We start from the raw sequence: 26,941 nt of genomic DNA on the forward strand, positions 1-26,941 counted from the left end.
GCGATTTCGATATTCGGTAAACAATGGAAGCCTAGCGCCCGACCGCTAAGTACGATTTCTATCCGTATCTATCCGGTAAAGGGATAGATGCTCGAAGAACAGGAAGAGACAGAGAACGGCGGTGGAGCGTTAGTAGCTAAAGCAACGGGAGGCATCAGAGAGAATCCTTATCCCTCTTATCCTTGCACTTGCACTGTTTCCATTACGAATCCAGTAGCGAGGATTACCTAACTGAGGAAATTCATCCGAGCGAAAAGAAGAGAGCAGCCTCAACTTGACCGGAAGACTAATCGATTAGTGAAATAAAACTTTGAGTCGCGATGCGATGAGAAAATCATTACGAATGTAAGATTCTCATGGTAGTTGCGCTAGTAAATGACCATGGAAACTTCTTCATCTTTGTAACAATAACAGATCTTTTGACCAATTTCAATTATTTTTTAACGTCGAAGCAATAATCTTTGAATTATAAGCGATTGAAAAAAAGTGCTTTTGACTAAACTTTGGACAATAAAATGCATAATAAACAGATATTCTTCAATTAATTTCGAGTGAAATTCAAGAGAATTTTAATTAAAAATATACATGCAAAAATATACGATGTCAAAAATTAGGGACTTGAAAAGATGTAAAAAAAACGGTATTTTTTATTTCGGAGAAAAGTATCTCAAGTAAAAAAACTAGTTTTTTTTATTGTAAACAACGGTATTTTTGACCAAATTACATAAAAATCATGAAAAGCATGTTATTTCAATATAATTATTTAAACGACAGATTATCATATTTTATATTTAAAAGCTAAATAAGTGATGTTATTAATGCAGAAAATGCTTTAGAAGCATAATAGACACTATTTTGATACTGATTATAATTGTACTCTATAATTTAATTATTTTATATTCTATATTTTATTTTAAGACAACGTCCCAATATAATGTTAATTCAATAGTAATTAAAGATTCAATGAACGTTATCTCAGTAATTTAAATTCAGTAATTTAAATTTTTAACAATCACAATATACAACAAAAACAGTGTCAGTTAATCTAGTAAAGTATTATTTAAGCATTTGTAATAATAGCAGTGTGGAACTTATTTAACTTTTAAAATTAAACAGTGTAAAATATCATTCAAATAATAGTGAAAAGTAAGGTATATTTATGGCCGCCGGCATACTATAATATCAATCATTATACTATTATTTTAAATTTTTTAATTATTTTTACACAGAAATCTTACGGATAAGTAAAAAAGCTAAATTCTGGAACAATAGTACAGCGTCAAAATCCTGAAATGCTAAAAAAAATATCCGAATAAAAAACTGTTAAAGCCAAAGGAAAAAAACTATTATTTCCCGAGTTTACTCTAAAATTCTAGGATTTCTTCGTCGTTTACATCTCTAGGGACTTGCAATAACGATAGTTTCGCTAAAAAAAATCAATTTGAGTCAAGATCCGTCATTAAAAGGACATCCGGTTTTGAAATATCTTGTATATGATCATATAATTTTAAACAATGTCATTCCACAGATTAATTTCATAAATTTAGTCTTCATCATATCTATTATCTAACAAAAACAGCATGAAAACTTAACTTCTGTGTGCTATTAATTGCGCTATGGATAATTGGAAAATTCAATTTGGAAAATGCAATTACAATATACAATATAAGCCATGTGTTTAATAGTTGCTAAAGTATGTATGTTAATTGGCAATCACCGCGTGAAACCCACGTGTCAACGAGATTTATATCGTATGTATCGATAATAATATAGAAAAAGAAGAGAAAGGTAATGAATGTCATCAATAATAACTACTGCATTTTAAAATTGTGTGAAGTTAAACAATCATTCATTGCCATAGATGGAAATATTCTGTGCGAATCTTCGACGGAACGATACCGGGACAAGGAAATGTTTCGAGTGGCAAAAGGAAACGTAGATGGAGCACGTCAAAGAATTATTGGTAATTGCGCTGGCCTTTTCGGACCATTGCCCTTGATAGCTTCATACTTTACGAAATCGAATAGGAGACCGCATTCGCGTATACTTGTATGTGTCTGGCTCCTCTTATATACTGCCCTACTAAAATCTTGGTCTGGACAATAGATAATAGAAGGAATACCATTGCGGCTGGCAAGGAGAAGGATCGTCTGTCACGATATTTATGTAGCTATCTGACTATCTTCACTCTCCAGTTGCACTATTTGTAAATTACTCTGGAATGCCTGAGAACCACTTCGGATTATTGGCATAAACGGCGTCGCTATGATGAAAAACAGTTCGTCGCGTCATACTAAAATACACAATTGTTAGGGTTAGATTAGGGTCTTATATTTAAGACTTGAACACAAAGATGATCGTAACTGACAAGTCGTGAAACGTGAGTCATAATCGTAGGTCAACGCACAATGTTTTGGGGTAACTATAATTAAATATGTATGTCAATACGACATATATAATTACGCCAAAACATTATGTGTTGATCTATGATTACGACTCATGTTCCACGATTCAGTTATCTTTGTGTTTAGGCCTTAAAGCGTCTACAATGAAATTTTAAAGCGTAAGACTTAAGCTTCAAGCCTAGTGATGCACTAAGACAAGACGATATTTTTTTAAATGTTATCTTGTCTCGCAAAAATATTTTCGATCTCGTTATCGAGATCGAAAATAAATCTCATCTCGATTTCGATATTCTTGAAAATATCGACTTTTTTTACAAATTAAAAAATATATAAAATAAATTAAAAAATCTTTGATTGACTACAGCGGAACGCAAGTTTTATGATTATCTGCTGAGATAGAATCATATCTCTAGATTTGAAAGTATAATCCAATCAGTGCGAAGGAAACTTCCAACAGTTACAAAATAAACGTTCTGCTAAACGCAATTAATCGGAAGAAGGCAGCGTGTATAGTGGGTTTGCGTGCATAGACATAATATAGATAGATCAAGGATTGCCATATGCCAGACAAGGATATCGATGACTAACGCGTGTGAAAGGATGAAAACATAATTTGAGTGTTTCTCTCTCTAACAGAAGAAAGTGGGGGAAACGTTGGTGGAGGTATAACCCGTAGTCATATATATATAGGCACTCACGCACGCACGCACACACGCATACACACACACATGATGTGCAAAATCCGACCGAGCAACCTCCTCATGGTGTGCATCGGGTTACGCAAATGCCGGCGGTATCGTGCTGAAATCATAAAAAATCAGAGGTTACTTTAAAATATCTCGCTAAATAATCGATGTGAAACAAAGTTTTTTTTTCATTTGAAAGCGCAAAGTCCATACTTTAAGGTATCAATGATTATATTCGGCAATTTTTTTATTAGTCGGTGAAAGATTGCAAATTTTAAAATTTTAGGTATCTCAAATATGTTCCTATTCAAAACTCACCATGTCTTTAAATATTGTACTGAATAAAAATTGAATAAAAGTGTCTTATAGTAGAGAGTTTGCCCTGCAAAATCGTTTTTTAAACTTTTTTTTACGTTAATTATTCGCTGAGTAGTTACAGTTCAAATATGGGCATAAAAATTTATCGAGAAGAAGTGATCCCCTAATTTTTTTGAGCAGTGTATTTATTCATTTGATATTCGATATTTTCGATATTCTTGAGCCGAGAATATTGATCTTGGAAAGGCAATATTGTCTCGTATCGAAATTTATTATTAAATCAATATTATTATTAAATCAATATTGTCTTGATATCCTTTTGATTTTCAAGGCAAGACGAGACGAGAATCTCGAATATTGCGTGCATCACTATTCAAACCTTAAGCTGTTAGAAATTGATCAATTATAATCAATTATTTTTTTCACATTCGACTATGATTAAGACTTAAAGCGTAAGTCTTACACCTTAAAATCTCATTATTCATATAGACCTCCTTTTAATACAATCTTAAGGTGTTGCAAGCCATCATTATATTAATATCTTGATGTTACTTAAAACAGTTTTTAAATAAGAACGGACTATATAAATACCGACCTTAGGATTATAACATACAAAATGACAACTGCATATGCACAGCATAAGACCGATCAATGAGAGCATAAATCAATATGGTGACTTTGTGCTGGATGCTCATTGGTCCAAACTTATGCTATGCATATGCAGCTGTGTCATTTTGCGTACTATAGCCCTTGCACAAACACGCAAAAAAATATTTTGCTGCTCCAGCTAGAATTATAGCTATTTTTTGTATCTGATAGAAAAGTATGTATCATACGCATAGAATTTATAACACAAATCTAAATTCTATCTCTGTCATCTATATGATTATGCAATACATATCCAATATTGCAGTATTTGCTAGAAATTTATCTATTCCAGCTATTTTTCGTACTTAGATCATTTTCGCTGTAACTGCAAGATGAAAGAAGAGAAAAAGGTACGATAGCTACAGTCGAATAATTGTGATAATTTTCGCCCATCAATTATAGAAACTATAGTACTATGGAAGTGACTTATATGGTTGCTCCATCCTTAGCAATAATATTTGTTATATAGATGTTACAACCGTAATGATTATATTATTTGCTTTGAAGATAAAGCTCGTAAGCTTCATCCATGATAGGAATCTTATATCCTCGGTTAGGATATGCACAATAAAACACTTTGTTTATCACGAAAAGATTTTCACGGGTCTTCGCGAGTTTTAGCGCGGCGGTAACATTAATTATAACAAGTTGGTAATAATAATGCAACGATTGTTTCAGTATTGTGTAACTATATATACCTATACATCTCTCAACACACTATTTGTTTTGCAAACCATATTGAAAGATAGCAATAATTCGGTTGAGGCAATCATATACTCGGATATTCTAATCAAACATTACTTATCGATAAAACTACGATTATGATAACCGTATAGATGGGCATATCTTAATAGCTACATTGTAATGTCAATGTAATATCAATATAATCTGAATTCACATAAATTTCTTTTCCAAACAGAAAATATTATAGTAACATCCATAGCAATTTTTTCCGTGTACATAACTGAAGAAATATATGTATACTATATATAATATATATGTACATATATATAGTACTCGTTCACTGTAATCTAAGAACTTTTTTCCATCGTTATTCGGCGATTTTTTTTTCTTTTCTTCGTATTGTATTATCACAACGATGATCATAGTTCCCGCATCATTATTATTCGGTGACGTAATTAAACACGACGACAAAATATAATATAACGTTCCATTTCTTCGATAGTCCATGATGCAATTTATCGCAACGAGATGAAATTTTTCTCGGTCGGACATAGGATGCGAAACAGTCGCAGTCTTTCACATTGGTTGGAAGACAATGGCTACGTTTACATCGTGAGCTTAGTCCGCGACCTATACAATAGGTGTCTTTGTTTAACCTACAGGACATTAAACAAGGACATCTATTGCACAGTCCGCGGCCTAAATGCACGATGTAAACGTAGCCATTGTCTTTCATCCCGAGTCTGGAGGGGTGTGTACGCGAAAATACTAAATAATTAGTGAGTCGTGCGGATTTCGGTAGTTAAGCAGGTCGGTAGGTTACGTAGTAGTGTTAAGCTATGACGATGACGGCGACGACGACGAGGACAAGGACGAGGACGACGACGATGGGATAAGAAAACGGGAGACAGCAAAGCGCAGTATGTACCGAGGGTAAGAACCTTGCACCCCTTGCGCTTCCCTTCCAGTAAGTAGATGCTTGTCAGCGGAAACTTAATTAAATATCCAAAGTGGATGCCGGAATTACTACAATTAGTATGACGGCTCTCCTAACCCGTCCCTTATTACCCGGCTAGTCTCCTGTCCGACCCGTTCGCCCGTATTACTACTTAATGTCTAATAAACGTCACGCCAACTCGTCAAGTCGTATGTTATTTCTTCTTTTTTTCTCCCTCATCCTCCCTCGTCGCTTCTTCGTTCGCGTCGCGACGACGCGTCGGAATTTTGGTGAATATCGCACAGTGGAGGATGAGTGTGGAGTGAAACTTGGCTAATAGTCGTCATCAGAGTTATTCCCGGCCGCCAATATCCCGCCGATAACTGCCCGTTTAACAAGCAAACTGAAAAAAAGAGGAGAACGAGAAAAGCGACAGTCGAATATTCAGGAACGTGGAAACTCCGACAAGCTCCAGCACAGCGGAAGAACAATGTCTCGCTTAATTGAATCGGCGATTTTAAAAACGCGTTGGATCTAAAATATCACTTTCACAGAATTCTCATTTTTATTTTAGTTTCATAGAGTTAACATTTCAAGAATATGAGAACAAACAATTCTCTTTCACGATCGTTACGATTGCGTAACAATGCATTATAAAATTGAAATTACAATTTGTTTAATGCCGTCTCTCTGTGATCGAATAATGATTGGCTGGATAAATGTATTCACTGGAAAATCGAGTTTATCGAATGTCGAAATAAATTTATAAAGTGCGATGGGAAATGCCGATATAAATATTCATAATAATTCATGTTTAATCCGATACGTATATAACAATCCGTTTCGAGCCTTCGTACAAAACGATCATTAGTATCACTTAGCGGCAAATAAAGGCGTATATCGTGGTTGCCATTGTAATCTGCCGACTTGCAATAACTCAGAGTAATAATTTCATAAAGATGCAACAGCGAAATCAATACATTGTTTGACAGTATTTATAACTTTTGATACTAATACATTCGCTAGAAGTTTCATCTCAAAGTGATACCTAGCAAAATCCAAAAGAACAGAAAAGGAAAAACCAGATGACTTTTCTTTTCTCCGTGTTTTTCCCTGCTTTAATTTTGGGAAGAGAATTACTGAAACGAGTAGAGAAAAAAAGAGAAGACGACGTCTATATACTAAGTTGACGCAAAAATTGTGCAGCAAATTGAAACATATCTATATATATATATATATATATATATACCTATATATATATTTAACCGATTTGATAAAAATAGTGACTGTGCTTATAAACTTAGCATCCAACTTTATATGCATCTGAAATTATAACACGACGTTTTATTAATGTAAAAAAAATAATGACAGTTCTAATAGCACTTTTCATAGTTCTACGACAAATTTTTTTGCTTTAAAGGGCAAATGTCGTGCTAATTCGCGAAGTTAGGATGCCATATTTCAATTTTTTAGTAATTTTGATTTTTTAGTAACATAAAAAATGTGGAACTCATTTTTAATTTTTTTTTATAAGGAACTGTAGAACTTCGAAAAATGCTACTGGAATTGTCAAAATTCCTGATATTCGTCAACACGTAATGTTTACTTTCGACGGATTGAAAGATGTGAGATCACGGAACGTAAATTATCCGACGGATTCGCTGATCACTTCGATGTGTGTCCTACTTTTTGAGAAAAGGCTAATAGCGAGCGAGACTCGAATATTTTGAAATCTTAATTTTTACACCTGCTAAATAAAAGACAAATAAATGGATCGAAGGTGATCGCTTGTTGTTCGATTATAAACTCTCGACACTCTCATTAACATGCATTATTCACTTCCGACCGACTAAAAGACGCGAGATCGCGAAATGCAAATTATCCGACGGGAACGAATCGTCACTCCGATGCGTGCACTTTTCGAAGGTTACGTTTAGAAACTTTACCCAGGTGCATTCATGTATCATTTTATTCTTGTTCATCGAATATTAAACAAAGATAAAATGATATACCCGAATAAAGCTTCTGAATATAGTTCAGAAAAGACCTATAGCCATGATGTAAACGCGAACGAGGCTCGAGCACCATTTTTTAAATCTTAAATCAATTTTTACATTGATAAAATAAAAAAAACATGGAGAACCTTCAGACAAGCAACGAGTATTAAAAAGTGAAACACGATGTATTAAATGGAACGCATTTTACAATACCGAATATTCTGCGTGCTTTACATACCATATTTCTCATAGTCACGTCACAAAAACAACATGATAGAAGGAGGTAAACGCCCATTATTCGATTCGATACTCCCGATATTCGTTATTTCGACACGCGATGGGTATTTACTTTCAATCGATTAAAAGAAATCGCGAAAAGCGATCAGATTGCGAAGCGCAAGTTCCTATATAGCACAAAAGTTTGCAGCAATATTGCTGCAACGTTATTACAACATTACAATGTTGCTGCAATATTGCTGGAACGCTGCAATGTTGTTGAAACATCGCAATGTTGCTGTAATATTGTTGAAACGTTGCAATGGCTACGTTCAGCAGAGAAAATAGCTTTGCAGCTGTTGTGTAAAATTTTTTAATATGATTGGTTTATATGTACATCTAGATCCAGAGAAACTAAAAGCAGAACCAATTACATTGGAGAATTTTGCAACAGTTGCTTTCTCTGTTGAATGTTGCTACCAATGTTACTACGATACTGCAGGAACAATCTGCGTTGTGTGAGTTATCTGATGGAACGACTCATTGATTACTTCAATGCATGTACTTTCAAAAGTAAACTAGATGTGACGTAAACGAGAGCGAGTATCACTTTTCAAATTTTAATCTTTATATCAATAAAAAATAAAAGAACACAGAGATTCTTTAGGCAAGCGACGAGTGTTACGCGATATACCGAACGAGACACTTCACGATACTGTTCGAATATTTCACACATTACACATGTGATATTTTTCACAAATTATTTCACAAAAATATGGCACAAAATAGTACGGACTGAGGCGATCATCCGCTGTTCGATTCGACAATATCTGATATTCGTTAGCACGCGATATTCACTTCTGACGGATTAAAAATTAAGAGACCGTGGAGCGTAAGTAACACGTATACATAGCCCGGTCTCCACGATCAAACTGAGCTGAACTGTGTTTACAGAAGATTTCGAAATATCAGGTAAGAGAAAAATCTCGTAAAAGTAGACAAAATTATAAAAAGGGAACAGTAATTTATTGGTCACTTCGAAACGAATCCTCCTTTCACGAAAAAGATAGCGTGGTATAAAGGCGCCTCCAGACGATTTGATCAATACGCCACCTTCGCATACATTCGTTATAAACATTGATCTACATTCAATATGGATAATTACGAAATAGATCATAAATTATTCGATCTCGTATCTCTGTCTCTATGATAAGAAATAAGGACTTAGCAAAAATTTCAGCGTAAAAAAAGCTTTTAAAAAAAGAAATTACCCTCAATACAGTCTAGAAACCCTCGAATGAGTATGGATACTAGCCGTAATTTTGTATGTAAGACAATAGTTTTAACAAAATCGGCGAGAGAGAAGGACATACATGTACATTTACTATTTTTTTTCTCTTTCTCATTTTATTCTTTTTCTTCCTCTCTCTCTCTCTCTCTCTCTCTTATCGAAAATTGTTAAAACATAGTCAACTAATCAAAAGTGGTTTTCCAATGCCCATGACTCATATTACAGAGCCTCTCTAGCGTAAACTGAACACGGGTGAGATTCGAGCTAACTAGTTGTCAACTTAGCGATTTTGTCGCTGAATTCGATAATTTCAAGTGTCATCTTGGAGGACAAATTTTAGCTAATGATGACTTTAATTATGAGTTTGCAATATTCAAAAGTTAAGCGTAACGGACTAACATAATACAGCCTGGTATAGTTTTGGACTATTTTAGCATTATTTTTACCTATTGACTACAGGTGTAGCAAGTGCAGCGTGATGCAATGCAAAAGTTGCAAAAAATCTGGCAATCACTCGAGCTTTGCTTCTAAGAATTTAGTTTTTATAACGTGGCGTCTACAAAGAAGTAGTAAGCTTTAAGTCATAAGAAATTAACCAATTATAGTCAAATGTGCGAAAAATAATCGATTATAATTAGCTAATTTTTTACGGTTTATATATTATAAATCATCTTGAATACTTTAAATTAAAAAATTAAAATTTTTGTCATTTTTTATAACATATTTCTATAGATTTCCATTTAGAACACAGATAAAAAAAATAATATAATACTTCTTATTGAAACAATTTTTGGTCTAGATTCTAAATAGCTACTAAATTTTTTGTATTGCTCTTAAATGCGATTTAAAATAATATGTAATTTTTTAAATAATTTTTTAAATTTTTCATTATTTTGAAAATATATGTAATACAATCTTAAAGCTTTCTTGTAGATACCGCATAAGGATGAAACAAAGAAACATATCCTTTCCAGAAACAGGATTGAAATATAATATAATAAAAATTTTTTAATAAAATATATATAAAAATATATGTTTATAATTTTTAATAATTCAAAATATTTGAAATATTTATTTAAAAAATTTCTTGGTTTTAAATAATAATAAAATAGTTGGAATTATTAATGCAATTTTGAGCCCATCATTATCTTGAAAAAAATATGTATATGTACACGCAAATAAAATTATTAAATGACAAATTATTTTTAGAAGATATAAAATATAATGAAAAGAAGAAAGTACCTAAAAGAAAGAAAATAAAATAAATAAACAGTCACAAACGGAAAAATGAAGACGATCAGGCGGGTGACGAGAATAACGAGAAAGATGATACGTGATGGGGTATGTGTATGTGTACCAGTATCTATTTGGCGACATAGAGAGTGGATGGGAGAAACAGTTTACAACAGAATATTGTCCCGTGTAATCCGCTCTCCAATATTTCATCAACTTTTCTATTCCTTTTTTTCCACGTGGCTTTCTTCGGAAAGGACAAACGTGTAGCGTCTCTTTCCTACTGTACAAAATGTGCAAAGATGTTTTCTTTTTTCTTCATCTCAATTTCTCTATTATATATAGCGGAAAATAACTGAATTCAATCCGATTACTAATATAGCGTTAATAATAGCAAAAGTATATTTGAGTATATTTTACAATCATTGGCACGCATTAAAGAGCTATTTCAGTTCTCCTCGATATAAGACATCTTCTCAGAAATATTCTCAAGACTCGATGTAAATTACCCCCTTCGGAAAAAAAATGTCAAAGAGAATTTTCTTTATTAATACCTTAAGATCTTGATTTCAGCTTCTTTTCCTTTTTGCCATGTCTTATCAGTACTTAAAATCCAGTGCTAACAAAAACCTTATGTAATATGCAAAGTACCGCGAGGGAAACTTAGGCGTGACGATGTGTTTTCATTACCTCCATCTCGGAACGCAGCCGCATGGTAAGGAATTAAAAAATTTAGTACAATCCGCCGCGAGCTATCACGCGGAAGTCGAGCACCTCCGGCTGATGGTAGAGAGAACACGAAAACTGGCACGGCGCGTGGCGCGGGGGGGAGAAAAATTCGCCGTGTAATTCTGATATTCGCGGCATAAATGTTACATCTCGCCGACGAAGTGACTCGGCATCCTGTAAACGTTCTCGCGCGACGTATTTACGCAACCGGTCGCTGTAAACGAGCGGCTATATCGCTATCGAGTGCGATATGCACAGCAAAACTAAATTTCGAAAAAGCTCGCGCACCATGAGCTAATTGTGTCAACGGGCGTCGATGTTTTTCAGTGCGCGTTCGTAACAAGGTTCGGCTAATTAACGAAGGGTTTGCGATGTAATTGCCTATTAGCCGAAGCCAATGCCAAATTGGCGCTTTAAATTAAACGTCACGGTAAAAGGAGAGCAAATCAAACGCGATATTTGTGAACAGCTGAAGATTATGTTATATTAAGAGACGTGTATTTTCGTCGCGCGCGAGTAACGTTGTTCGTTACCGAATTACAGACCGTTGCCCGTAATCTAATCCCGGTTGATCTAATTAAAAAAGCGATATTCGGCATCACATGTTTTATTTACACACTACATGTATGTTAAAATTAAAAACCTGTAAAAACAGCAAAATCGAAATGAATGAAAACGATGGAAAAAGCCGCGAATAATTGCTGATTGTGGTACTGGAGATATTGTCATAGTTTCCGTGTATTAGAGTGATCTACCGTAAAACGTCCGGCCCGCGACCAGATATTAAACGTCGCTATTAGTCGAGGTAATGAATTTTAAGGGAGATGAGCGGCCGTGCCCATGCAGCCCATTCTCTCTTTCTCTTCCTCGCTCTCTTTCTCTCTCGCACGTTCCGGGTACTCGACGTAAAGGATTGCCCCCGCGAAATTATTTCCTTTATAAATCAGAGGCCATACGTTTCGGCGTCATCCCACCTTATCCCGCCCCATGCAGACGCCCCCTATTCCGCTGTTCTCTCTCGCTCGCGACGTCTCCACGCCGACAAGAGGGGAGAGAAATGGTTGAAGTTTATTAACGATATCTTCATGGATGGAAAATTTTCCATCCTTAAGAAAGCTGAAAGCTTGAGAGAGGAAATAAGGGAATCCTCCTTTTTCTAATAAATTACTTAGAGATTCGACCGCAGCAATATAGTTTAATGCTGTTCTAAATTAATTAGAGGCTTTTAACCTGGCTGTGCTGCAGGCGAGAAATCGATTTAAAAAAACATACCGTAAATCTCCAAATCGCACCCGCAGTGTTGAAACTTTTTCTTCATTAAATAATACAAACTACGAAGCTCCTAATTTTCGAGAGAGCTTATACCGTTATTTACCACGATACTTTGACCTTAGCATCATGACGGGCAGCTGCGAGTGCCGTGAGGAAGATGACACAAGGAAGAGACACAAGCAAACCAGAATAGGAGAGATCGGCGTGATTTGGTACCAGAATGGTGCGCTAGTGGGGATGTAGTAATTTGTCGGCTCGGAGAAGGCGGCTGGCTCCGAGCTGATAACAGGAGGTGGTCCATTCTCCTCTGATTCGACCTCGCGTTACTACGCGTCCTACGACCAATCCTCACTCCACTCGTCGACGACGACCTCCGTGTCTGTAGTCTCTCACGGGGTACGTCGAGAATCCAGGATAAGACTTTTCTCGCGAGGTACGTGAGACGCGCCCGATGAAGAGACGTGCGAAATCGTCTAGTGGAATGTGTAAGACAGCAGCGAAGGATAAGGGAAGGAAGAAGCTCAGTAAAGGGAAAAGAAGAGTCACAGGATTTTCCATAATCGAGCATATTCCCTGGCGTTTACGAGCGACGATAACCTCGGGAAGCCACTTTCTCTCTTGCTTTTTATAAAACTCCGATCGCAGTGCACTCCCATAGAAATTATCATCGTCGTTTGACTAACTCTACTAAATCCAGCGCATACTACCCAAATCGAAAAAAGTACAAATTTGTATAAAATTCAAGAGCTTATTTTCTTATAAAAATACGTCATTGATAAAATTCATAAGACTCCTTGTTTCAAGTCTGATAAATAAAACTGCGCGCAGTTTGCTTGAATTTGAAATTGTAAAAAAATTCACGCAAAAATATTATTATTAGATTAAAAATATTAGTAGATATTAAAATCCCCCTTTTAACCGAATATGATCCTTTTCATTCATTTGTGTTGATCATAGGACGTCTGTTTTCGTTGAATTTGAATAATAGCTTTTCCCAGAACGATTATAATCACATACTCTAACTGCGAAATTGCGGAATATTAATTAACGCAATTGTCTGGACGAGATGTAGACATGATGTACAAATTATTTCAATCACGAACTACGTGACGGAAGTCATCTTAATTCGAGAAGAATGCACTCGGGCCGAGTTGAAATTCTTGGGCCTGCTGATTGGTCCTGGCAAACAAAGTTAGCCGCCTAATCTTGTTTTCTCGTGCTTCGACTGCTTCTCAAATTCATTCTGCCAGACTGTATGCGCACGTATTGGTGTGCGAGCGACGAGTACACGAACGGTGTTCCCCAATCAGTTTAGCATTAGCGCGGAAAAGTTCTAATTACTCTGTGTGCAGCGAATAACCATTAGTTCGGTACGTTTAAAAATTTTTTCACGCACCCGCTCTCCGCGCGCTGTCCGCTCGGTAGAATTTCGAGTGTGTACCTACGTACTATATGAGCGACAAAATAATTACGCGTAACCCGATTATGTCGTCGAAGTTTGTGTGCGCGTTCGAATATTTAGCGCATAATGTATCTATGTGCAATGATTTAAAGATTTTTACCTCATCCGCGAGAACATTTCTCGTGTTTCTCGTATTTGACAATCTATTTTTCAGTAATTTCAATATTGAATTGATAAAGCAAGTATAAATTCTCAGCGACATACACACACCAAGATTCTGCGTAGATACGTATATAATATAAATATAACGCATCATGTATAAATAACTCTTATATAAAAAGAATAATTTTACAATTGTTACAATTACAAATAAATAATAAAGATTATTTTATTGAATCTACATTGTGTAATATGAAAAATATAAAATTAATTAACAAATTAAATTAAAAACAGGATTAGTAAAAGCTTAGCTCGGGCGATAGTATGCAATTATGTGACATAAAATGATAAATCAATACGTAAAAATAGATTGCACGTTTCACCTCAAATTTGAATCATCATCAACAAACACAGAGAATAATACTAAATATAAATCTCATGGAGATTTCATTTCATATTTTATTGACAATCTTATGAGAATCTAAACTGATAAAATTAATTAGCATAATGTATAATAAATGTGTAATTAACGCTTTTATTTCAAAATATTATAACACTAAAGAATTGATAATTGCTATTTACATAATTAGAAGCCATACCAACTATTGAAAAACTGGCATTGTTTGTTCTCGCTATTCATATCTAATTTTTAAAGAAAGCATGTTGACAGAGATATCAAATTAATCAAGTTCCAATAATTCGATTTCGAGATATCTCGTAAGACGCAACGAAACAACTCGTAAGACGCGACGGGGGTTTGGATATTCACGAAGAAGGCGCCGGCTGATTATCAAGCCCCAGTCTGGGATAGTAAGGCAAGGAGAGCCAGCAATATGCCTGACGTATGAGAGCGAGTTAAATTAAAGTTTGTTGGCAGCGGGCAGAGGAAACCGGCCGCAGCGCCTTGTTTCAAAGCCTTGCGTTAACTGAAAGCCCAAAGTAATCTCACGTACCGATCCTATCGTGGCTCGTGCCGCGTTTTAAACGTTGCGGTAGCGCAGAAAGGCGTTATCCTCGATTTTTCCCGTAACAAAGAGCAATTCCGTTCCGCAATTAATTGCCGCCGCCGCGCGCGTCCGTACCAAACTGCGTCTCGCGCTTTAACGGCGCTGATCGTATCTTATTTTATACGTATAAACGGCAGAGAAATTACTCGGATTGTGCACGCCCTAGTTATATCTCCTACGGGCAAATACAGCCCATAACCGGCCCTTAAGCGGCAACGTACAATTCATAATTTACAACGCGTTTATGTTTCAGTCTTCCATGAACATCTTTGTATAACGATATCCTTTGACGAAATAATAGACAAAGCGTGAATGGGAAGACCCCGGCGTCTCACTTTCAAATATGCGTTTAAATTTAATCCCCAATTAAATCTGCAATTAAATTCTGACATTTTATTTTCAGGAAGTCTCGCGATTATATAAAATTATGCTAGACTCTTTTATGTGAGGCGGAGAGTAGTTTTTATAAAATTTATCATTATACGCGGATTCGCACAACAGCTTTCCCAACTTTATTAGCCTTGCTACCGCACGATGAATATTTCGTGAACCACGCTACGCAACATACATTTATAAGCTTATGACATTACGGGATTTCTAATCAGAATTTATATTTCGAAAACATGAAACTTGCATTTCTGGCCGATGTGCAATTATTCCCCCGTCCGCGCGACGGAAAACACGTGTAATTTTCCGCCGAGTTTCTCACTATCATTGTCACGCCGACTAACTTTACACATGTCGACGACTCGCTGTCAGAGTAGCGAAGTATCAGACGGTCTGATATCCGACGTTGCTTAGACATTCACTGTTCAAATATTCCCGAGATTTCTGCACGACGTGGGTGACGTCCTCACGTCTAACCGCTATGTATGCACGCGAACTTAACGTTTACAGCGTACGTTTACGGAAATGCGTAACATGTGCAATCTCGTTTATTAATAGAGTTCCTTGTTATGACGCACTTTTACACGCTTACAATTCGTCATTCTACATTACAAGATCAAATATTATCAAATAAATTAATTTTTTTGTGCAGTAAATATTTATTCATAAACATTATGTATCAATTACGTGAAATATCGTATATATTATATCAGTTAAGTATCACTAATTTTAAATAAATGCTTTATCGTCGCATATAATAGAAATAATCTTAAAAATCGGTAAATCAATTGCTGTTCTTTTCAGCTGAACTTTCGCGCGGTTCATTTTTTCTCTTTTTCTTTCCATGAGAAAAAAAATATATGCTTAATAAGAGGAGAAACAATCTTAAGAATGGGAAAGAAAAGAAAATAGTGTTTTAATGTTAGAAATAGTTTTGAAAGAAGGAATATTTTGTGTGTTCAAATTTTAATATTACGACAATGCGGAACGAGTTCCAAGCGTCATTAATGAACACCATTGTCCGTGACTACACCGGTGACGCAAAATGTGCGCGTATACGCATTCTCCTGACTGTCAACTCACTTCCTGCGGGTGCAGAGAGCTTTTTAGCGAACTGTCAAACTCCGCCGAATCACGAATTACTCATTCCAACACGTCCACTGTACTCCAATGTACTCTCGCGCGGATCAAAGATTCCGGAATTCTGTGGGCACAGACTCAAAACATCAATTTTCGACCACGAAATACGAGAGATCGTCAAACGATCGAGCGATCTACTCGGTAGACTCACGTTTAACAGCTAGTAATGCTAATGAATAATTTGTTAGCGGCAGTGCCGAGAATATTTTTGCGGAAGTATTTCGTCGATCTCAATGATAATATTTTCTGTATATTTGCATTCATTTCTCACAAACATAGAGATAAAATATTTGATAAAACTCAAATAATTATTTTTTAATTAGCATATTTTACATAAAGGATTAATACGCAGTTTTATAAATATGATTAATATTCCCTTTCAATTAAGAGCCAAAATTATAATTTGATATTCGGGGAGGATAATAAATTGCTTTTTTAAAAATTTCCAACTGCATTTAAAGAACTACATTTAAAGTCCAAATTTATAAAGATTGATCGATTTCATACGTTTCAAACACAGACAAATTTTGGCCCTGAACTACCACTGTTCTTTATCAAATTTGATGAACTTTTTTTATACTGGCATATTTACGAGAAAAAGATCTGTGAATAAATTACGATCCTTGAAAATAAATTTGTTTATTATTTCTACATCGATTTTATAATGCATTATTCAGATCAAAACTTTATTTGAAATTTCAACGTAGATATACAAGTGATTCCGATTCGAACTACAGTGCGACAAGTAATTATTTTCGCCCAATAGTCTCCTTGCTGAATGGGAGGTGCATCGAGTCACTCGACCGAAAGACTGGCGACAGCTGAGACAACGGAAATAAGATGGCGACCACACTGGCACATTGTCTCATCGTTAGGTCAACGTACCATAGTGCGAACGTTAGTGTGCTTCTCCTCGCGTAAGTTATGTACGTAATTACGTACGTAACTTATTGTTAGCGCAATGCGTCTATTTATTGCAAAATACACACGTGCGCGGGCGCATTGGAAGTTTCCGAGCTTCCTCGGTGGTCGCAAGCGAGCGCAATATGTGCTGCAGCTTATTGGCCGGCAGTTAATACCGAAGTTGCGTAACTGTACGATGCCCCGTCGCGAAAAGGTGTCCCTTTTGCCTCTAAAATAATTACTTCATGAGATGTATTCTCTTTGCCATCCTATCTGTTTTCCTCTCTCATCTCTGTTAAACTTTAAAATCATACTCTATATTGTTTATATTTTCCAAAGATAATCGAAATCGCATCGTGAATAATACTGAAATGATATAAGGTATAGATGTAAATCTGATATATTGGATTAAAGAAAAAGTCTTTTTACAAGTTGATAAAAAGACCTTCCCCCATCAATATCTTCGTTAAGAATGATCAAAATTTAAATTTAAAAAAAAAAGGATTTTAAAGCTTGAAATCTCTACTTTTGAATGATTATTATATTTTTTGAATTTATGAGTAATTTTTGTAATTTTTACATATAGAAAACTGCGAGCTGAAAAAAATGAAAATTTTTTTTCACTTTGTAGCGTGCCCAAAAAAAAATTGAGCAAATTTTTTACTATCTATCGTGAAAGCTTAAAATTTTCCCTATAAAATCGTTTTTTAAAAATGTTCCTACGATTTCACGGATTAAGTGAAAAGGAATTTTGATTTTATTGCTCGTAACTCTGTTAAAAATCATTGTATCACAATTAAAAATACAGATTCTTAAAGTTGAAACGTTGCTTTATCAAGTGATGTAATTGCCAATTTTTTTTTAAATAGAATATATGGGTTGCTAAAAAAGTCTTTTTACCAACTTGTGTAAAGAGACTTTTTCTCCAATATAAAGTCACTATATTATTAATGCTCGTTAATATATTAAATTACACAAATGTATATTAAATAAAATTATACATATATAATTTGTATCTATTAAATTTAAAAAATAAGCTCTTTTATTTCCATTCTTGTTATATATTGTATTTTTATTATTCTTATACTTGCTCCTATTTTTCTTCAATGTGTTGAATTAATCCTTACATTACAAGGTACGATTTGTGCCTCATCCGTCCAAACATGGGTCACTAGAATCTGTTCGTTCTTTTCATCTATTCAGAGCTATGTTCAGATTCTCATCCGAGTGCCACTCAGGTATCACTCCATACTTGTTATTTACCGAATGATAAACAAGGATGACATGAAACTCGGAGAACACTCGGATGGGAATCCGAACACGCCTCAGAATGGTTCAAAAAATTTCTAAAAATTTACCAACATACTTTCAACTTTTTAAAATAAATATTGAAACTTCTTTTGGAAAATAATAAAATGTAGTATAATTTATAATTATCGAAAGACTCAAAGAAACTTACACGAACAAAAATCGCTCGGTCACTAGTGATCCAATCTTGTAAGGATTAAAAATAAAAAATGTACAAAATTTTAATAAATATTTGTTTGAATAATACAATATAAACTAAATATTTACTAATTGTAAATATATATTTATATTTATTTGGTACAAAAACCATTGATTTAACTATATTTTCTGTTATTGAGTAAATATTTATTTACTGTAAGTAAATGTTTAGTTAGCACTATCGAAAAAAAATATGTATTTAGAAATAGTAAGTCTTCTTTTGCATCATTCACGAAAACGTGTGCATATAGATATGATATATAAATATATATGAATGTCCGCAGTGCAGTGAGCTCGAGTCCATGGGTTTGCTAAGCCCAAATGACTATGCAGATCGCCGGATCAGTCATCCCTGTGGGAGTATGTGCGTAAAACGCAAAACTTAAATGGTGAAGACATCTCGTGGAACATCCGTTAGATTTTAAGCAAAATCCCCAACAAACATGTGAATCTTTTTCAGATAAATATCAGAACTTCGCGGTATATTATCCACGATAGATACAAATTCAGTCATTGAAAACGAGCAGGTTTATGTTCAGAGAACGAAAAGGATACCTCAGGACATGATGAACGTCAGTCGATGGTACAGAACTCGACCTACGCGATCAATACAAGCTTTAGAGGAAAGTACTACCATCTCTTCCTGGTTCCCGGAAGCTTGTCATGAAACTGATGACTGCGATATTTGCGCTATGCTCCGAATTTGTTTGATCGATAACGAAATTAAATACCTTCAGTAGTTGTCAGTAGTCCATATTGGTCCATATCGGCAATCATTACAGGATGCCGAGAACGCAATCGTGGCTTAATTAAATATAAAAAAATTGCGTCGGTTGAAACAAACTCATCGATCTATTACGTAGTGTACAAAATATCTATCAAATAGTCCATACAATTGTTAAAAATGTCTCATCCATCAAGGTTGAAGCAACCTAGACATCGCTATTTAATGCAAAAGCTACGTGTTATGGAGAGAACAAAGTATGTTGAATAATATAAAAATAGAATTAGTATAAAAATATTTTTTAATCGTTAAATAAATTTTACTATTAACCATATAGTTTAATAATTTATTATTATGTCAATTAATTAATTTCTTTATTAAGCACAGTATTTTATAGAAAAAAGTTCCTAAAATAAATATATATTTCATTAAATTATTGTATTAAAAATTAATAAAAAATTTCTTGCATAATATATAACCTCGCTTCAGATGGGACAGTCCTTTTCCTAAATCGAAGGAATACTGGAAGAAGTTTTGCGACGATGAAGAGAAAAGATTAATTAGAGTAAGAAACTCATTTCCAAAATCACCCTACCTTTCTATCATTCCTGTTTTGCGCGATTTTGAAACAGACGTTCGCGATATCGTAGATTCTTCCATTCCTCGAAGCTTCGATGAAAACGTACTTTTCGTAGATCCGAAATCCTCCGAAGCGCCGGATATTTCTTTAACAAAAGACAACGAAAGTTTTATTTCTAACGCAAAAGAGCCAATATTTAAAATCTCTCCTCCTACACCAAAGAAACCAACAAAAAATGACGCAGTCACAATCGCTAGGACGAATGCAGAGGAACAACACATGCTTGTTACTATTCAAAATAAATCTACAATCAAAGAAGATTTGTATAAAGAACCAGAGTCGTTTGATGTTTCTTCCAAAAATTCTATCATATCACATGACGGATCGAGAGATGGAAGAATATATTCAAAAAGGACATGCCCTTTTCACAGATATGAACCCGTGGTGAAAATTTTTGACGACGATATCGAAAGATATTTGACGGAAGATCCGAGAGCAAACGTGTCACTGGGAAAAAAATTGGACAAATTGCCACACGTGCAGGATGCGTCTAAATATAATAAAGATAAGAATAGAATAACTTCTGTCGTGAGTAAGAAGATCAAAAGAGTTAATGTTCCACAAAAGGAGTTGGAGTATTATTTGGATAATGCTGTTGATTTAACCACAAATGGAACTGCTGAGGTTAAATCTAAAAGTAAAAAAAATGGTATACTAGACAAACAATACAATTTCAGATCTGACGTTCATACATTTAAATTTAAATTTTCTCTCGGCAAAAAGTCTACGAAAGAGATGAAGAATAGTTTAAAAATTGTATCGTCATTTCCAAAATCGTTTCAACCCCAAAATAGAGTTGGAAGAACAACTAGCAAAATAATAAATCAATCATCGAATTTACAAGCTCCTGAAATTCAAGAAAAGCTTATCAATGAATCAGAATGACAAGATAGGATACCTAATCTTCAAATGCAATTGGAGCAGGCGATCGATAATAAAACGTGCGAATTTTTGAATTACTCGCAACGATGCGCATATAAGGCATTGAAGCACTTGACGCTTAACAAAAATCTGAATTTCAAAGCCGAAGTGTGGGAGGAAACGTCGGTGAGATCGCGCGCTTCCACTGACAGATCGATAATAGATACAAACGAGTCAGACGTGGCTGAGAGCGAAAGTCCTGAATCCAGGACTCACAGCCCAGAATTTCCTTTCTTACGTGAGACGCAAAGAAGATTGAGAGAAACATGGGCTGTAAATATCGAAGAGCAAAGCGTTAAATATAAGCTGTTAAAGTCGAACTCCGACAAATCCTCCATGGTTCCCGCAAAATCATTGACGAAGTCTGCCTTTAGTACGAAGTTCGCTAAGTACGAAACGTGGGAAAATCGTTCGGCAAAACTCCTAGACGCTATTCCGAGGATTTCGTGCTTTCGACGCAAGAACCGTGATAAGTGCTTATCCTGCATGCATAAATCCCTATGGAAGGCGAACGAAACCGAAGCTGTCTCCTCGCGAGCGTCATTGCTAACGGAAATTGAAGCAAAAGACGATAGCGAGTCCAGCTCCGACGGACTTCCGGAATTTCACGAGGAATTGCGGAAGATATTATATTCTCAGAGAAAGGAAATTCTGAGATATCCGGAAACGGTTGAAGACGGGTCAAGCAAATCAGCGTCACCGTCGCTTCAAGTGGAACAAGAAGGTACCGAGATTTCGATGCAGATCGATCCAATTCAATCTAAGGATAAAACACCGAAATCTACTGAAAGCCTGCTATTTAAAGATCCGAAGAGCTTGAAAGCCACCTCCAGCTCGATTTCAATATCGTCGGACATCGAACGATCAAAAATTTCGTCCTCGGAGGCGCATACCTCTGACGATGAGACATCATCCCCGCTGGCACTGGATAATGATCCATCCCAATATAAAAACATGGCGCCCTGTCACTTACCCACAGTCTTGCTACCGAGCATGGAACCCTTGCGAGCTTTGAGACACAAAAAACCGATTACCATGGAGTCGCGAATCGCTCTCATGGAGACCGCGACTTCGACGAAGGAGAAATCTGACGATGAATATTACGATGACGAAGAGGCAACGAAGGAAAGGCCGCCGTCGAAAACAACCAGCGGGCAATCTGAAAAGGTCGATGAAGAGAAAGATACGCTCTCGAAGATCCCGAGTGCCCTCTTGAAAGTTAAGTCGCAGCAACAGCTGATATCGCCAATCGTAGAATCTGCACGGAAGGGCGAGCTGAAGAGAGGATACAGTTACGCGAGTATCAAGGATTTATCGAAGGATTCTACGAGACGTACGTTCGAGATTCCTCGAGGCAAGGAGGAAGGTGGGCAAGGAAAGGTAATCCCCGTGGAGGAGATAGATTCCGCGAAAGGGTCGACTTCCTCCGACTCGGTGAAAGCGGAGAGGCGCGTGGAATTACCGCTTTTGACGGTCGCTGAAGTCTCGCGATTTTTAGAGAAAGCAAATCGCGAAGACATGTCGACCACGACTATGCTGAAGAGTTTGGCGAACGAATTCTCTTTGCGGGTAATGAAACAACACGGCGCTAGCATGACGGCGACAAAAAAGCGCGCTAAACTAGTCGCGAGATTAACGAAGTTACTGGTGGATTCGCAACGTTATTTGAATCCTGATAAATTCCCGTCTGACCTTATTTTCTCCACAAAACAGCCTCCCGCTTGCAATTCCCGTCTGCTGAGACATGCCCTTCCGCTTGATTCCTACAATCTTGTCGCCCCATTATTGGGCATGCCGAATTGGTACCCGAAAAGAGCCATACGAAAAGAGGCTACAGTACATTACGAAAAGGAAGAAGAAGAAAAAGAAGAAGAAGAAGAAGAAGAAGAGACGGAAGGCGCGATTCCCTTCGATTTGATTGTACGTATGTACATATGTTCTGCAACTATCGGATATTTTATAATATATAACATTCTATAACGAATTTAGATTTTTTTACAGAAGAACTTTGTCGTAACTTTCAAATTTTTAATATTATATTTTCATGATTATAATTCTAATTAATTTCTTTTAATAAAAATCAATTAAAACTAATTAGAAATTACATTTTCGCTACATTATATATTTTTTATGTTCGATAAATTGAGATTATATAAGTCAAAAATGGAAATAAGTCTCTCATTTAATACTGTAAATTCTATCGTTGCTCGGAGACAGTACGTTTTGTTCGTTCGAGAGTTATTAGTTGAAAGTAAGCTTTTATACGCCCGCAGGTGCATCCCCCGACGATCAAAGACATTTCGACGAACGGAGATGAGCATAAAGTAGGTCAAGCCAGATTGAATCCTTATGCTCTCTTTTTGAAGAAACCGCGGCGCAAGGTACGACATCGACACGCGAAATAACATTATCAGTCTCGTACGCTAAAATCAGCTTCTACAGCTCCATGCAAAAGTCTTCGGTTTCTTAATACCGAAGCTCACTGATCGTTACAGGTTATCACTTGGCGTCCTTTAACAGCCGCCGATCTTAAAGACTACGATCCCGAGGCTACTCTTGAGATGAGAGCCAGAAACATTACGAACAGAATATGCCGTGACTTCTGCGAGTGGCTGCGCAGTTTAGGCGGCACCGACAAAGTCATCGACGAGGAAATCCTAGGAGATATGTTCGAAATTGACTTTACGGCCGACGCCAGCAGAACGATGGAGGTACAGAAACAAAGTGCATAGGTGCATAGCGTATTGCGCTCCCGTAAATGCGTTCTCGCGCATACACGCGATAGTCCTACAACGGCGTAACATCATAATGCGATGCATGATGTAACAACGATAATACGCACTTTGAGCAGTGAACCACACAACGCGAGATTTGAATTATAACTTCAACACAGTACTAGAAGGCTGACCTGATTGCACGTTCGGATTTCTCAAATAAAGCTCGTCGAGTCTCTCATGGAGAAAATAATATTTCCTTTCAATAGAAAAAACACAATTAAATTAATGACAGAAATCTCATTATCGTAAGATTGTTTTTTTTTTTTGTAATTTGTACTACGTCTTCGAGAGTGTCAGAAATTCATAGCAAAAAGGAAATTTTTTTACGTTACGCCAGAGGGAGATAAGAAAATAAAATATTCGATTGTATTTGAAATAGATGTCAATGAGGGAAATGCCGATGGTGCCTAACGATGTTGCCGCAGCGAGACAGTGTCTTAATGCAAGTGAACTTGCTATGACCAAGAAGCATTTGATCAGAGATGCCAAAGCCGAGAGTAAGCCGACTAAAACAATAGCCTTTGGCACCGCGATTCCCTGGAAGCTTCGGTTCGTACCGCCTAAAAATCGGGTGAGAGAGAGATGGCTACAATGCGAGAACGTGATGACCGATCTAGAAACGATGGACGTGGTCTGGAAAGATATAACGCATCTAGAGAGCGTCAAGTCTTTCGCAAAATGGCTCAGCGAACGTTCGGAAGTAAGTACATAAGCAATTTTTACTGTAAACAATTGCTTCCTTCATCTTGTCATTATATTTTTAGATTTTGCTACCGGATGCACTAATAACCGCAATGACCACCAATTCTGCAAAACACGACACTGACGACAAAACGCATTCGCAAATAGATGTCAAACAGATTAGCGGTTTTAAAGTCCGCGACACCCTTCAGAATGCTGACTGGTCATTCGACGAGTAATTAACGGAAGCAGGAGAGATCGGTGCTTCGAAAGAAATTGTCGATAGACCCTCAAAGTTCCTGCATACTGGCGCCAAATACGTTCGTGTAACCGATACGACCGCATGATGACACGGGGCAGAACGCCCATTTCCTGTATGCGGCGAACGGTTAACCTCCGCGTAGCCGCCGTGGATGCTTCAATCGCAAACAATTCCCGTGGAAATTTCGACAAACGTTCAATTACGAGACCTAATTTTCTGCTAATGATCGCCACGTTTCACTAATCCAACGTAACGTAGAAATCAAGTTTCTCGCCAGGTTCCTACCTCGAATCAAAATGTATGGATCATTAAAAGGTGCGAACGGTTACCGGGCCATCATTCCTGATTTGGCGTGTAGATTGGATTAACAGTCCGATTTCTGTCTCTTCTACTCTCCCACGCACTATGTACACACGCACACCCGTACATACACACGACAAATTAATTCATTGGCAACGCGGCGCACCGACTAAAATGTATTTCGCTGCACCAATTATCGATCACTCAAGTTTCATTGCATTGAACTCCATTAAATACATGCACGTAATAACTGTAATGTTAATAGTGTTATTACCATAGATTATTAATAATTTCTTATCAATATAGAAGAGATAAGTAACCCGCAGAACATATATTTCTCCTCACGTTGGAAACAAAAATGTCCTTACGGTGCTTGACACTTCCGACATTTCTCGGTTCCGTTTAACAAGCCGAACGCCATTGCAAATGGCATTTTGCATTATTACATAGGTAATAATATGTAAAGTGATCCTATAAAAAAAGAAACAAAATGACAATGGCAAATAAAAAGCATGGATACCTGAAGCTGAACCATAGAGCCGACGATCTCGCATCGACGAGTTGTCTAGCGAAATAACACAAACGAGCCGATGAAATATTGGAAACGTATCACGGACGCCGGATGTCCTGACAGTACTTCTGCTTACGACAGAAAACGCGCCTTAGATTCGCGGCAACAGCGGCAGGAAAGAGAAAAAAAGAGGGAGAGGGAGAAAAGCAAAACTCGCCTCATTCGCGATACATCTTCCTTGTTACGTATCTACCTGCCATAATTTTTTTCTCGTTTTTCCGCGGAATACCACGATTCAAATTATATCGCGTCAACGAACGAAAGAGTCATTACGAAGCAACGAGGCATCAGGGTGACATCGTGGCTAAAATCGTGGATGGGGTTTTTCGCCTCAGGGAAGGAGGTCGAAAGTAAACAAGAGAGATAAAGAAAGAAAGAAGAGAGGAGAAAAAAGAGAAAAAAAAAGAAAAAGTCCAGATTCAAAAGAACGATATGCGTCGGTCGGATTTGCCGCATGCTTCAAATCCGGTTCTTCTCTGTTTGCCTTTAATATTTGTTTAACCTTTTTTTCCTGCATGCACGCCGGCGTACGAAACGTGAAGCATTATTCGCGCGAACGTTTTGCTAAATATTTGCACGCAGCACGGTGGCATTTAGACGGTACGCCAAAAATACACGATTAACCTGTTTTCCTCAGACGCTTCGTGATTCCGTTGACTTCTTTCGTCAGAGAGGATTTTTTAATTACTGACATATCAATCATGTAATCTTTAGGTCACTAATTATATAGAAATTACATATAGAGATTTATAATTCTTAAAGTGACGACTTTAAAATCGGAAAAATAACTAATTGAAAGATATAAAGTTCAATAAAAATTAATAGATTATGTTAATATAATCATAATCGTTGATGTATGTACTAGAAAATTTATGTACTAAAATGTACTAGAAAATATATATACTAGAATATGTACTAAAAAAATTTAGCATCTTCAACAAAACTGTTTAATTAAGGTATTTTTAACAACTAAATTTTTGTTTATATAACAAAAAATTTAGTTACTTCTGCTCAATATTCTTCAGCTTTAAATAATTTTTTATACCAACTAAACAGTTTAGTTGGTATAAACAAACATTTTTGTTCGTAAAACAAAATAGTAATCTACTGTTACACTAGGAAAAATATTTTGTTCTATAAACCAA

The 26,941-nt window shown here is 36.2% G+C and overlaps 2 protein-coding genes across 2 annotated transcripts; both read left to right on the forward strand.

Annotated features, from left to right (window-relative positions):
• Positions 1–21,038: 21,038 nt before the first annotated feature.
• On the forward strand, positions 21,039–21,829 carry LOC108724922 (uncharacterized; the record flags this gene model as incomplete). Its single annotated transcript, XM_018451626.1, has 1 exon — positions 21,039–21,829. A coding segment is annotated over exon 1 (636 nt), but the record flags the coding sequence as incomplete, so codon positions are not given.
• LOC108724976 (uncharacterized) lies at positions 21,820–25,934 on the forward strand. The gene is made up of 5 exons (XM_018451720.1): positions 21,820–23,125; positions 23,479–23,586; positions 23,701–23,916; positions 24,362–24,682; positions 24,747–25,934. Exons 1-5 carry the CDS (start codon positions 21,944–21,946, stop codon positions 24,900–24,902), a joined length of 1,983 nt encoding a protein of 660 aa, XP_018307222.1. The 5' UTR covers positions 21,820–21,943; the 3' UTR covers positions 24,903–25,934.
• Positions 25,935–26,941: the final 1,007 nt, after the last annotated feature.

Source organism: Mycetomoellerius zeteki, unplaced genomic scaffold, assembly GCF_001594055.1.
Source record: "Mycetomoellerius zeteki isolate Tzet28-1 unplaced genomic scaffold, Tzet1.0 scaffold316, whole genome shotgun sequence".
NCBI classification, from domain to species: domain Eukaryota; kingdom Metazoa; phylum Arthropoda; class Insecta; order Hymenoptera; family Formicidae; genus Mycetomoellerius; species Mycetomoellerius zeteki.

What these genes read in the sequence shown, in the direction of transcription:
- LOC108724976 (XM_018451720.1), top strand. Translation starts at nt 21,944, where the DNA reads ATGCAGATCGATCCAATTCAATCTAAGGATAAAACACCGAAATCTACT. An exon ending in ACGCCAGCAGAACGATGGAG is followed by an intron (nt 23,917 to 24,361) that starts GTACAGAAACAA and finishes TATTTGAAATAG; the next exon opens with ATGTCAATGAGGGAAATGCC. An exon ending in GGCTCAGCGAACGTTCGGAA is followed by an intron (nt 24,683 to 24,746) that starts GTAAGTACATAA and finishes TTATATTTTTAG; the next exon opens with ATTTTGCTACCGGATGCACT.